Source organism: Telopea speciosissima, chromosome 4, assembly GCF_018873765.1.
Source record: "Telopea speciosissima isolate NSW1024214 ecotype Mountain lineage chromosome 4, Tspe_v1, whole genome shotgun sequence".
In the NCBI taxonomy this organism is placed as follows: domain Eukaryota; kingdom Viridiplantae; phylum Streptophyta; class Magnoliopsida; order Proteales; family Proteaceae; genus Telopea; species Telopea speciosissima.
In genome coordinates this window covers 776,863-791,450 of record NC_057919.1, presented here as the reverse complement: position 1 = coordinate 791,450, position 14,588 = coordinate 776,863, and the positions used below count along the sequence as shown (strand labels likewise).

At 43.3% G+C, this 14,588-nt stretch overlaps 1 protein-coding gene across 6 annotated transcripts in view; it reads right to left on the bottom strand.

Annotated features, from left to right (window-relative positions):
* Nucleotides 1-1,010: 1,010 nt before the first annotated feature.
* LOC122658487 (histone deacetylase 19) overlaps nucleotides 1,011-14,588 on the bottom strand; it is a 61,438-nt gene continuing 47,860 nt past the window's right edge. For 4 of the 6 annotated variants that reach the window (XM_043853468.1, XM_043853469.1, XM_043853470.1 and 1 more), the window contains exons 5-8: nucleotides 3,493-3,563; nucleotides 3,361-3,418; nucleotides 1,807-1,878; nucleotides 1,011-1,376 (exon numbers count right to left, since the gene is read on the bottom strand). In XM_043853468.1, coding sequence (XP_043709403.1) covers nucleotides 1,272-1,376; nucleotides 1,807-1,878; nucleotides 3,361-3,418; nucleotides 3,493-3,563 — 306 coding nt within the window. In that variant the 3' untranslated portion in view covers nucleotides 1,011-1,271. Of the gene's footprint in view, nucleotides 1,377-1,806; nucleotides 1,879-1,972; nucleotides 1,997-3,360; nucleotides 3,419-3,492; nucleotides 3,564-14,588 lie in introns of those variants that run through there. The other 2 variants (XM_043853471.1, XM_043853473.1) reach the window with 2 other exon arrangements.

The following is a 14,588-nucleotide window of genomic DNA, read 5'->3' as shown; positions in this document are numbered from 1 at the left end:
TATAATCTTTCATTTGGGTTACATTAATTATACACTCCTCCCCATTGGCTTGGCCTGTGAATCACAATGCAAACTACCATTTTAAAACATTGATACAACCAACAAATTGATTTATGTCGAACAACAGCAGATGAGCAGATGATACACCTCAATATGTGGCATATAATTTTCTATCAATCATAAACACAAGTATACTTGCTAACCAGAATCGCAATGGGAAATTAAACCCTGAAAACCACATCATGTGATTATATAATCCTTCTTGCCTACTCTTATGGGTCTTTTACTTTGATATTAACCACCACAATTGAACAAACCGTCAGAAAATCAATTAATACTTAATCTTGACTTACCATCTAACTTTGGCTAAATACCGCATTTGACTATTACCGCCATGAAACATTGACATATCAACAAACATATGAATACAAATACTAAGCCAAGCAAACCATGCACACTCATAAATATTCATATTCAACAAACCAAGAATACAACATAACATTTAAACAAAAATGCAAGATTAACAAGCTCCCACTAATTAATCAAAACAAGCAATAAATTCCCACTGATTAACTAAAACAAACAATGAATCACCAAATAAATTGTTTCAGGCTTCAAGCAACACCAACACCCCACCCCCCCAACCAAAAAAAAAAATCAAATGGCTCTCTCGTCTAAGATCTCTGCTTGCCATTGAAAATAGATTTACAAGTTACAACTCTATTCTTTGATTTTTTTTTCTTCCCTTCCAACTATTAAAGCTACATTTCCATTAAACCCCACCTAGATCCAGTCCATTAGCAAGCTTTACAGATAAAGAAGTCGATCAGTGAACTGAGGAAACCAAAGGGTTATAGGGGAGAGAGAGAGAACCAAGGCCAATATCCCAGCTGACCCATGCAGCCAACCCACCTTCCTTGACAGGTCCCACCCAACCACTAAAATATAGCTATACGAAACTTACAGATGTCTATTCACAACATATAATCAACCATGACCAAGAAAAACTGTAAATTATCGACACGAGACCACTGCAATAATTTTCCTACAATCAAAATACCATTACTGTTCCAGAAAGCAAAAGGTTAGAAGTAACGTCCTTCCAATAATTTGTACAGAGCATGAACTCACGATTAAAAACCTTTTCCTCTGATCATTACAAAACTTAAAAAAATACAAAAACGAGACGAAAGAATACAGCCAATCAAGATTTACATATCACACAGCTGTGTTAGTGTTAGACGTCTCATCTCTGTAACAAGTGTTCACCATTAAGGGTACATCTTAACAGACTGATCAGGCAGTTTGTTCATATTTTCTTGCTCAACTTTTATGCTGACTGGTTCATCTATCGACATTGAACCCACATCTGAAGCCTATAAATAGCAACACAACCATAGAATATCAGGGGAGGAAGGCAAGGTTCCAATACAACGGAAATAAGAATCATTAAGTAGAAACCCTCCGACTTTTCACTATGGTCACAAATGGGCCTTCCAGGGGCTGACATGCCATCTGGCACCAGCACTACCGTCTGACAAATAATGTACGGGAAGCATAATATTAATACCCCTACTTTATTTCAGTCCCCAGGCATCTTATGCCAAAGGAAACAGAGACTAATTGAAAAGTAGAACCTCATTAATGTGGACACAAGGAATAACCATTAACAATGACCATTAGTTGACATGCAGTTGATAATAAAGCAGTCTTTGCCATATATAATTACAATGACATTATTAATGGTTATTACCACAAATCTAAAACTAGGCCAAAATTTTGTGTCTATTACAGTTTTGGCATCACCTTTGAGAATGAGATCTCCTCTGCTGTCCCGTCCACACCTCTGGCATGCTCTGCAACCCCTCTCTGATCTTCCTGAGTAAGAGTAGGTCTAGGCTCAGAACAATTTGATGTCTCTAAGAACCCATAATTATCAAACCTGTATTGGCCATTTACTTGGTTTGGGGCTTAATATCCCAGCTGATCAGTTCAACCACTGGGTCAAAAATTGTAATACAATAAATAAATATATTAAAGCTGCAATAGCTGACATGACCAACAAGACAACTAGTTGAATGGGTCACAGAAACCCAGCAGGGTGAATTGGATCCCCCGGCTGGGTATTATTTTTAAAAAATTTACAATTTCCCCATTTTTTTCTCCATTCCATACTTTTAGTTTTCCACATTTTATTTTTAATCATTTTTCACATAGCATTTGACTGGTCCATGTTGGAGCCTGGCATTCTTTCAGTTTGATGTCCAGTCCAGTTTTAAAAGTATCATCCATACCACCTCTAACACCACCAACTTTTTTCCCATCAGCACCACTCCAAAATCCTTCTCAATTTTCCATTTCTTACTTTTATCTCTGGCAGCGACCATATCACATGGAGGGCAGAAACAAGCATATTATGTAACACAAGATAAGCGTCACTAACTGCGGTAAGCCTACATACAAGGGGTATTTGTATGGAAGGCATTTTCCTTTATGGTAGTAGTAGTAGTAATTGTTGTTCGTGTACAAAAGAAAGCATATAGCTATTAACTCAAATTGAAGCCCCACCAACAAATTTCAACAGAGCTTTATCATAGATGCTCTAAACTGGTTCAGCACCATAGTTGTCACGGCGTCACGGCGATCCAAGTCGGTGGAGGGGTGTCACGTCGATATATCGACATGTCGCCCGCCATGGCGTTGCCATGGCGAGCATGTCGACCATGTTTTATTTTTTATTTTCTCTATTTTTAATGTGTTAATAGATGTATACTCAAGCCATGTTTTATTTTTTCTCTATTGTTTCTCAAGTTTTAAGAAGAAAATTCAGAAATCGAAGAAGAAATCGAAGAGGGAAAGAAGAAATTGAAAGAAATCGAAGAGGGAAAGAAGACAGGAAGAAGAAATCGAAGAAGAAATCGAAAGAAATTGAAGAGGGAAAGAAGAAATCGAAGAGGGAAGAAGAAATCGAAGACAGGAAGAAGAAATCGAAGAGGGAAAGAGAGTCAGGAAGAAGAAATCAAAGAGGGTCGCCATGCAGCCCTCTCCAGCGTCAGGACGCCATGGCGTCGCCATGGCGACGCCATGACAACTATGTTCAGCACTGGTTTCAAATACACTGTTACTATTATAGCAGAAATTATACAAATTTATTAAATGGCCATTTGACTCTCATAGAGCAAATATACTCAAATCAATGGACACCAAGCAGACTTGAGATTTGGGTTTTCCAAAGAGTTTTTTATTTTTAAATGGAGAGGGTGAATAAGTTTTCCCCAAAAAAAAAAAAATTTGTGCTTTTTTTGACTAAACAAGTTACAGAAATTATGTGCCAGGGTTCAAAAAGGAATATAAACATACCAGATCTTTAAGCTCAGGCTCTATAATTTCTCGTTTCACTTTGCTAGGCAGAGGCTTTCTGTAGGTGTAACAGTATATTAGTAATAAGTAAATACCCCTAGAAAACAAAAAAGAATGACACAGTGGTAGTACCGTTCATCATCAACTTCCATGTCTGAATCAGGATCCCATCTTTCATCTGCATCATCTTGATCTTCATCGACCTGGATAATCAAGCATGTTAAAATCAATTCAGCAATATGAAACTAGGAGAAAGATGTGAAAACTATAATTAAGTACCGGGAAAAAGAACTGTCTGGGAGCGTGGCCTACACCAGCACTCCCATGTGTCTTCTTTCTCCTCCCCCTGTGAAAAAACACTTCAAACCATTGTTCTGTGGAGATGAGAGATAGAGACAGGGAGAGCTGGTGCAGGCCATGCGCCCGGACAGAAAACTACTTCCTACGTACCATACTCTCAAATATCCTAAAACTCGGGTTATTTTACTGGAGATGGTAGGTGTAATCTTCGCATAAGGTACTACATGTGCTGTCAAACGTTTTAGGCCACACTGATCTGACATGGAAATCTTAATATACACAGACATACTGACATAAGGTAGGGTCCTAGAGGTAGTCTAATGCAGACACAAGTTACCAGTAGCAGTACCAGAGGAAAAAGAAGACCAAAAACCATGACAGCTAATCTGACAGTGGATCTGCTAGCCCCGACAGATTATCTGACATAATCCGACTGTCATGACAGTGCCTGATGCAGGACATTTGGGGGCTGCTCCTACTAGCTCTAGCCCAGGCCCAATTAGATACTCCAAGGGATACCATCTCAGGCCCAAACCCAAGCCCTACCAGCCCTGCATTTAGTTTTTGTTTTAGTTATTGCTGTAGAAGTAGTTGTTAGGGAGTTATTTTCTGTAAATTTTTTTATTTTGAGTTTTTAAAAGACTGTATATTGAGAAGGAATGAGGAACAGAATTGAATAACCAAAAGAATGAATTGAGTTTCTGGCTGTGTGCATGTGCACCCTCCTTCCCCCCCCCCCCTCCTCTTTTCTCCCTGCAACTTTGATCCTCCCCCCTCTTCTTCTTCTACTGCTTCTTCTCACGGTTTCTTCTCTTTCCTCCCCCCCTTCAATTCTGATTGCTTCCTAGCTTTTGTTTTCTCCTTTCCGGTCCCCCACCATTATTTGATATCAAAGCCCAAACCTGGGTGAATCTCGCTTTCTTAGATTTTTTTGGGTGAATAAGAAATTCATTACCAAAGAGAAAAAAGAATTACAGTGCCCTCAAAGGGGAGCAGCAAAAACAAAAGGACCCCAAGCCTCAACTTAGCGGGCTAGGGGCAGCAAGGGAGACAGCAGAGAGGCCCAAGGAGACAACAATGAGTCTGTTCCTTGGTGTGTCGAGGCAGAAAGAAGGGGGAGCTGATGATAACTTCGCCTTTATATCAAAGGAAATGGAATCCCAAATCTGCTGGTAAGTTCTAGAGTTGGGGGTCCATTTCCTAATATTGCGCTCCATCCAAATGTGGTTCACAGTGGCACAAAAAGCAAGCTTTCCAACAGTATCACATAAAGAGTGGCTAGCAAAAGTCATGTCGATCCAAATCCATTCTCTGGAGAAAGGCAGAATGCTTATCGAGGTAGGCCAACATTTAAGCAAGATGCCTTTCAAGATTGCTGCTGCAGTGGGGCACTCAAAGAAGAGATGATCAGTGTCTTCCTTATTGTTCCAGCAGAGGCAACAAGAGGGAGGAACAGGGATGTGGCGATGCAGAAGAAAGGCTTGAGTTGGGAGACAGTTGGTGAAGATCCTCCAAAGAGTGAAGCAGTGCCTAGGGATGTGGTGCTTGAACCAAAGAAGCTTTCTCCACGGAGCAAAAGAGCCCTTGTGCCGAATGAAGTCCCAAGCAGATTTTGAGGAGAAGAGAGGAGGGTTGCTTGCAAGCCAATTTACACAATCTTGGCTACCCAAAGGTCTTCTGGTGATGGAGGAGAGGTCATTCCAGATGATGGCAAGGTCCAAAGAGGAAGAAGTAGGGGGAGCCCAGCCAGACTGATCTAAAATGTCAGCCACCAAAGAGAGCCTGTGGAGACCCGAAGCATAAATGATCCGAGGGGTAATAAGGGGCAGCAGTATCCCCTTCGGATGCTAGTGATCCAGCCAAAGGAAAGTAGGGAGCCCGTCTCCAATCTGAGATTTGATAACATGGATGATCAAGTGACAGGAATCTAGGATTTTACGCCAGACCCAAAAAGAATCAGCCGACAGGGAAGCCATCCAAATAGAATTATGCCGAAGAGGCCCTGAATATATCCAATTAACCCATATACTGTTTTGCTTTGAAGCAATCTTCCAAATCAACTTGCAGATACCAGCCAAGTTCCTTTCTTTGATTCTTCTAATGCCCAAGCCGCCTTCATTCTTTGGCAGACACACAGCAGACCAGGGAAGAGGGTGAAGAAATCTGGAGGTATCCTTACCCTTCCAAAGCAAAGAAAACAAAAGAGATTCCAATGACTTAATAGTAGCTTGAGACAGCCCGTAGATTCCAGACCAATAGATATACGAAGATTCCAAAATAGATCTGATGAGAACCAACCTGCTAGCATAGGAGAGAAGCTTGCCTTTCCATAATTGCAGCCTTTTCCTTATGAGATCAAGCATAGGGGTGCAGTGATGAGGAGAGAGCCTAGCAGGGATCAAAGGAAGCCCCAAATATTTGACCGGAAGGTGACCTTCAGTAAACCCAGATTTCTGAAGCAGAGGAGGAGCCTTATCCAGCTCAGAAACTCCCGCAAAGAAAATGAGGGACTTAGAAGGGTTGATGCGCATGCCTGATAGCTCATGAAAGTGCTGCAAGCAAAGCATAGTAGTCTCCAGAGAGGCTATGGAAGCCTTGGAGAAGATCATAAGGTCATCCGCGAAGGCTAAGTGAGACAACTTGAGAGCTTTGCACTTGGGCATAGGCACAATAAGCTACTGATCAGTGCAAATTTGGATGTCCCCGGAAAGAGCTTCCAAAGCCAAGGTGAACAAATAAGGGGACAGGGGGCAGCCTTGTCTAATTCCCACAGAGGCATCAAAGTAACCTGCCGGGCTGCCATTGACAAGCACAAAAAACTTTGGGGAGGAAATGCAAGCTTGAATCCAGTTGACAAAGATACAAGGAAACCCCATCTTGGTCATCACCTGACTTAGGAAGTCCCACCTTAAAGAATCAAAGGCTTTGTGGATGTCAATCTTAAGGAGAATAGTAGGAGAGTGATTTTTCCTCTCAAAGCCTCTGACAATGTCATGACAAATAAGGATGTTGTCTGAGATGTGTCTTCCAGGGATGAAGGCCGATTGGTTGTCGCTAACAAGAATATCCACCACACCTTTGAGCCGCCTAGCAAGGATCTTGGCAATAAATTTGTACAGAAGATTGCAAAGAACAATTGGCCTAAAATCATTCATGGTAGAAGCACCTTCCTTCTTGGGGATGAGGCATAGAAAGGTGTAATTGATGCCTTTGACCTGATAAGGGTTGAAGAAGCTAACAAAGGCCGCAATAAGGTCTAGCTTGATAATGTCCCAGGCAGCTAGAAAGAACCCCATACTGAAACCATCCGGAGCTGGAGCTCCTGAAACCTTGAGAGAGTGGATTGCAGCCACAATCTCATCTTCATTTGGAATGGAGCTCAAGGTGTTGAGGGCCAAGGGGATGAATTTGTTGAGCAGGCCATTCGGGATGGAGGAGGAGGCCAACTGAGAGGTGTTGAAGAGACCTTTGAAGTGCTGGACAGCCAACTCTTTGATATCTTTAATAGTAGAGACAATTGAACCATCCTGGGCTGTAAGATTAACAATTGAGTTTGCATTAACTTTGGCCTGCAGAGATTTGTGAAAATAAGCAGAATTAGAATCCCCTAGTTCAAGCCACTTGATTCTAGACTTTTGCTTCAGGAAGCTCTCTTCTCTGGCAAGCAAAGTGGAGAGTTCAAGAGACGTAGCCTTTTCTTCATCTGCTAAAGTCCCATTACCATGATCAGTTTGCAGACAAATCTGAATTGCTCCAAGTCTGTCCTTGCAATCTGAAACCTGTTGAGATATATTTCCAAAAGTGTTGGAATTCCAATCTTTGAGAGTTGCCTTGACATTCTTGAGCTCTCTAGCAAAAGCAATGAGAGGGGAAGAGAAAGCATTGACAGGTTTTTCCCAGGCCAGAAGAACAGTGGGTAAAAAGGAGGGGTGGGAGGCCCACATGTCAAAGCATTTGAAGTGTTTGGGACCAAAGGAAGGAAAGGGCTGAATAGCTAGAGAGATGGGGGAGTGGTCTGAAATATCCGGGTTGTCAAAGTTGGCAAAGGAAGAAGGGAAGGCTAAAAGCTATTCCTCATTGACCATGACCCTGTCAAGCTTACAGGAAATCCGATTAGAACCTGCTCTTTTATTGCACCAAGTTAGAGGGAATCCAGTCCATCTGAGATCACAGAGCCTGGAAAGAACCGACGTCGAACGGGTTTCGCTACGGTGACGACGGTAGGAGCAGTGGAGAGGGGTAGCAGGGAGAGTGGTTGCAGGAATGTTTCGTGTCTCAAAAGAGGGATTATCGGGTGAAGAAGACGGGTTAGCAGAGTGGTTGGTAGAAACAGGTTGGATGGAGATCCGAGAACCCGATAGAGAAGCAGGGGTAACACTTAAAGAAGAAGGGTTGAGCCGAGAGGCTAACAGGTTCGAGCCCAAGGGGCAAGGGGAACCAGGGTGTCCACAACTGGGTCAGCAGGTCCAAAGGACGAGGGGCCGACAGGGGGGGCAAAAGGAGCTCCTCGTCAACAAAGAAAGGGATATCTCAGAAGTACCAAAAGCCGAAGACGAGGGCAGGAGGCCAGATGCAGTTGCAGAGCCAATCGCCAAGGAAGACGACAGCGGGTCCACTGCAGAGGCAGAGGAGCTAGGAGAGCCAGGAAAGGGAGGCGAATCCTGCGACATCCGCGACCGACTTCTTGGGATGACATCGAAAGAGGGCTTTTCGGGGCATGAGATAGGGCCAGGCTCATCAACGTCATCGTCAGTGGCAAGGACACTGAACCTATTCTTGTTCAAGACAGAGGGAGAAGGCTGTTGACTGAGCTGGGTCGACAGGCCATCCTTTTTCCGGCGAGAGTTCCGATGACGAAGCCTGCTTCTGGTTCTTCCCCGGGAAGGAGAGCGAAGAATTCTAACAGCCAACTGAGCTCCAATAGCCAAACCGGCGAAAGCAGGGCTATTCTGGACCAGAGGCCCACCAGCAACGACGGGGTGATTAGGGCAAGAGTTCTCATCACCGGAAGCAGTAGGGATAGTCGCCTCTCCATCGACAGCAGCAAGGCCAAGCGCCACGTCTTCAGCAGCAGCAGGAACTGGAGAGCAGAGGTGTGAGGCATGTCCAAACGTCTTGCAAACTTCACAGTGTGGTGGTTTCCATTCGTAATGAAGCTCTTGCTCAAAGGAAAAATCATCGCCCTCCTTGATCGTGATGAATGAAGGAAGGGGGTCAGCAGCCGAAACCTTAATACAGATTCTAGCGTAAGCAAGCCTATCCTTATGCCGAGTTCTCACATCAGAGAAGAGGGGAGTGCCCAAAACAGAGTCCACCAGACTCGGTCCATCAGCGCACCAGTAATGCAAGGGAAGACCTGGAAGTGTTACCCAGAGAGGGATAGAGGTAGGATCAACACGCCGGAGGTGAAGATGACGATGCCACTGACGAAGGAAAATAGGTTTCTTGCCTACAAGCCAAGGACCACCCTCAAGGGCACGGGTCTTATCGGAATCAGCAGAGAACTTGAAGATGAAGAAACCGTTATCCAGAAGAAAGGAATCCATGGTACCCTGTGTCCTCCGTTGCTTGGAAAGAGACAGTTTCACAGTGTGGAAAGGGGGCCTCGAACCAAGAAAGTGACCAACGAGACAGTTGTCCCAGAGCTTAGCTTCAGAAGTGAGAAGGTCAGGCGGGCAAAGGGCAATCTTGGAGGAGCCAACAGAGGCAGGAGCAACAAAATGCAAAGGAAGGCCCTCAGGTTTAGAACCAGTCGCCTGAGAAACCAGGGAGCTCCAAGAAGCATGCTGAGAGGGAATAGGAGAAACAGGAGGAGGAGAAGGCAAGGAAGAGGAAGAAGGCATGAGAGGGGAAGAGAGGGAGGTCATAGCTGTAAGAATGGCCTGAGCTGGAGAGGAGTCATCAGTCAGGCGCCGGCAGTCCCCTCCTTTGTTTGTTTCATGATCGCCTTGTGATTATTCTCCCTTTCAGTCTCTCTTCCCCTCTTTATCTTTCTTCTCCTATCTAAATTCTCCTATCTTGTTCCCTCCCCTGTTCTGGAAACCCATAGCCAGAACTCCAAAATACTCATATACAACTATCTTATCCTCCTTACCATAACATTCATTGAACCCATTTAAGCATACGATTGCAACAACCAATCGTTCCATATTATCCCATCTTATCCCAAGTTGGACTGACGAACAACACCTGAGATACTGCAACAGTAATGGCGTATGACTTCGACATTCCACTCAACAATATTGAGAGGACGAGCTGTTTAAAGATTTCATCCCCTCTTCTCGTGAATTATTGGAGCTTTTGAACGGCATGGATGTGCACCACATGGACTGGTTTCCTAGGTTTATCCAAACTCGAGGTTGAGTTTTTTTAAAGCAAGGGAGAGTTGATGCAGGACATTTGGGGGCTTCTCCTACTAGCCCTAGCCCTAGCCCAGGCCCAATTAGATACCCCAAGGGATACCATCTCAGGCCCAAGCCCTACCAGCCCTGCATTTAGTTTTTATTTCAGTTATTGCCGTAGAAGTAGTTATTAGAAGACAGTTATTGCTGTAGAAGTAGTTGTTAGGGAGTTATTTTCTGCAATTTTTTTTTTATTTTGAGCTTTTAAAAAACTGTATATTGAGAAGGAATGTGGAACAGAATTGAATAACCAAAAGAATGAATTGAGTTTTTGGCTGTGTGCATGTGCACCCTCCTTCCCCCCCTCCTCCGTCTTCTCTTTTCTCCCTGCAACTCTGATCCCCCCCCTCTTCTTCTTCTACTACTTCTTCTCACGGTTTCTTTTCTTTCCCCTCCCCCCTTCAATTCTGATTTCTTCTAGCTTTTCTTTTCTCCTTTTTGGTTCCCGACCATTAGTGCCAGTCTCTGTCCATTGATCACAACAGGAATCTTATCTTCAGATCTTCACTCCAAATTGTAGGAATCATTTAGTTGATTTATTTTCTTTATTTTTATTATTATTTCTTATCATTAGCTAGGCTGGATTAGGTTATTTAATTCCAGTCCATTTGGTATGTCCTATTTTTTTTTGGGTGAATAAATAATTCATTACCAAGAGAAAGAAAATACAAAGAGCACCAAAGGGGAAGGAACAGACAATACAAACAAAACTCCACAAATCCCTCACAAAGAGGAGGAAGAGACTAAAAAATTGGACTGAAGATCTGAAGATAAGGAAAGGGCAGTCTAGATAACAGTGAAGATAAGGAAAGGGCAGTCTAGACTAAAAAATTGGACTGAAGATCTGAAGATAAGGAAAGGGCAGTCTAGATAACAGATAAGGAAAGGGCAGTCTAGAAAACCCCCAGGAATCAACAACAAGCTTGTTCCTAATTTCAAAGGAAATGATATCCCAAATCTGTTAAAAAGATCTGGAGTCGGAAGACCATTTCCTAATATTTCTTTCCATCCAAATATGATTGATGGCAGTGCTGAAGGTGAGTTTTCCCACAACATCACATATAGATGATCCTGCAAAGGACATGTCAACCCAGATGCATTCTCTCTGAGAAGGGAGAATCCTTCAACTTCTAGACCAACAATTTGCTAGGACCCCTTTCCAAATAAAAGTGGAGAGGGGGCAGGCAAGCAAAGAAGAGGTGGTCAATATCTTCCACAACATTCCAGCAGAAGCAACATGATGGGGAGACAGGGATCTGATGGTGGATGAGAAAGGACTGCATTGGAAGGCAGTTAGAGAGAGCTCGCCAAACAATGAAGCTATTGCGTGGGATGTGGCGTTTGAACCAAACAAGCTTGTGCTAGAGAGATATAGGGTCCCAAGCCGCTTTGGAGCTAAAAAGGCCATAAGAGACTAGGGTCAAAATAATGAAATCCCCTCTACCTTGCGACCTTCTACGGAAGGGAGGTAATGTATTCCACACAGATAAGAGGAAGGGGGACAAGGATGCCAGAGGGGTCCAAGCACCAAGACTGATGATGTCCGCGACCTTGGACTGCTTAGACAGGCCCAAACTATATATAGCCCTTGCACTGACTAAATGGAGGAGAATACCCATGGGAATGCCAATGATCTAGCCAAATGGAAGTGGAGGCACCATCTTCGACTTGGGTGGAAATGGCTCCAAGAAAGATAGACCAATGCAGAAGGATCTTGCGCCAGACCCAAGAAGCATCAGATAAGGAAAGGGCAGTCTAGATAGAATCAAAGTGTAAGAGGCCTGAATAGACCCAATCACCCATAAACTTGTCTTCTTGTTCACTAACTTCCAGATCAACTTGATGATACCAGCCAAGTTAACTTCTTTTATTCTTCTCAAACCCAAGCCTCCCTCCTCCTTAGGATGGCAAACTGTAACCCAACAGATAGGCTGAAGAAATCTAGATGTATCAGTTCCTTTCCAAAGGAAGGCAAACATCAGAGATTCCAACTCTTTGATTGTGGATTGGGGTAAGCCAAAAGTACCTAACCAATAGAGAGGCTGGTTGAAGGACTGATCTGATGAGCACTATTTGGCCAGCATAGGATGGCAGTTTACCTTTCCAAAGTTGAAGCTTCTTCAGATGAGGTCTAACATCAAGATACAGTGATGACCAGACAACCTGGCTGGGATCAATGGTAACCCTAAATACTTTACCAGAAGATGGCCAATGGTGAAACTTGTCTTCTCAATCAAACTAGCATTGTCAACCTCAGAGACTCTAACCAAAAACAATAGGGATTTCTTAGGGTTAATGCAAAGACCTGACAAATCCTCAAAGTGTAGCAAACAGTACATAATGGTATCAAGAGAATTTATGCTTGCTTTGGAGAATAACATGAGATCATCTGCAAAGTCAAGGTGGGAGAGCTTGAGAGCCTGACACTTGAAAATGGGAGAGATGAGCTGCTGATCTATGCAACACTGGGTACTCCTGGAGAGCACTTCAAGAGCCAGGGTAAAGAAATAAGGAGAGAGTGAGAGAGAGAGAGAAAGGACATTCCTATTTGATTCCCACTGAAAAGGCAAAATAGCCCGTAGGATTGCCATTGACCAACACTGAGAAGCATGGAGTAGAAATACAGAAGTGGATGCAATTAAAAAACACAAAGTGGAAGCCCATCTTAAGCATAACCTTAGAAATGAAGTCCCATCTTAAAGAGTCAAATGCTTTATGGATGTTAATCTTCATGAGGGCAGCCAGCAGATGGGATTTACTGTCAAAGCCTTTGACAATCTCATTACAAAGAAGGATGTTATCTGAATATTCTTACCAGCTATGAAAGCCGATTGATTGTCACTGACTAGCAAGTCAACCACCGACTTGACCCTGTTGGCAAGGCTTTTGGCTATAAACTTGTTTTAAACATTGCAAAGGGAGATGGGCATGAAGTCAGTCATAACAAAAGCAGCTTCTCGGGAATGAGGCACAGGAAGGAATGGTTGATGCCCTTCATCAGGCTTGTGTTGAAGACAAAAACTCTTGATGGCCTTGATAAGGTCTTCTTTACTGATATCCCAAAAAGAAGAGAAAAAACCCATACTAAATCCATCCAGCCAGGAGCTCTATTAGCCTTGTGAGAATGAAGCAACAGCTACAATTTCATCCTCAGAGGGGATGGCCTGAAGAGAGCTCATGGGATCATTGGGGATTAATATGTTGAGCAGATTTTCAAGGATGGGACCGAAAGGAACTGAAGAAGAACTGAACAACAGCTTGAAATAGTTAACAACCTCTACTTTAATATCCTAAACACTACACAAAGAGGAGCCATCAAATGCCCCTAACATGGTAATAGAGTTGATGTTAGTTTTGGACTTCATGGATCTATGAAAGTAGGCTGAATTTGAGTCCCCAAGCTCCAACCATTTTATTCTAGATTTTTGTTTAAGGAAATTTTCTTCTTGAGCAAGGAGAGGAGAGATCCATAGAAACAACTTTTTCTTCATCCGCTAGGGAGCCTCAATTGAATGGACAATAAAGCTTCAAACAAACACTCACAATGCCCTCCTGGCGGATGAAGAAAAAGTTGTTTCTGTGGATCTCTCCTCTCCTTGCTCAAGAAGAAAGTTTCCTTGGACAAAAATCTAGAATAAAATGATTGGAACTTGGGGACTCAAATTCAGCCTACTTTCATAGATCCATGAAGTCCAGAACAAAAATCAACTCTATTACCATGTTAGGGGCCTTTGATGGCTCCTCTTTGCATAGTGTTTAGGATATTAAAGCAGAGGTTGTTAACTATTTCAAGCTGTTGTTCAGTTCTTCTTCAGTTCCTTCCGGTCCCCATCCCTGAAAATCTGCTCAACAAATTAATCCCCAATGACCCCATCAGCTCTCTTCAGGCCATCCCCTCTGAGGATGAAATTGTAGCTGTTGCTTTACATTCCGAAATCCGGGAGGAGATATTTCCACAGGAAATGGAGTTCCAGACTTTAAGAGCACATTTAACACTCCAAAGTTTCTTGGAAAAAGCAATGAGGGGGGATGAGATAGCTTAGACTGGTTGATCCCAAACTTCCTTGACACTAGGGAGGACATCTTGGTGGGAGGACCACATATCAAAATATTTGAATGGTTTAGGGCCAAAGGAGATGTATGGTTGGAAAAAAGGGAGCTGGGGGAATGGTTAGAGATGCCTAGGGTATGAAAGGTGGCATAGGAGGAGGGGAAGGAAGAAAGCCAGGCTTCATTATCCAGAATTCTATCAAGTTTGCAAGCAATCCGAGAAACACCACTTCTTCTATTGTGCCAAGAGAACTTAGGACCCGATTCACACCAATATCTTCAATACAATCATTGAACGCATCAATTGAGTTTACATCCAACCTGTCACCGCCTTGTTTTTCAAGACAATATTGAATAACATTAAAGTCCCCTCCCAGGCCCCAAGGAAGGGACCCAACTTCGGCAGCAGCATGACGGAGATCGCACCAACGGGAGGCATTTTCAGATGGGGAATTATAAGCCTATATAACAGTGAAG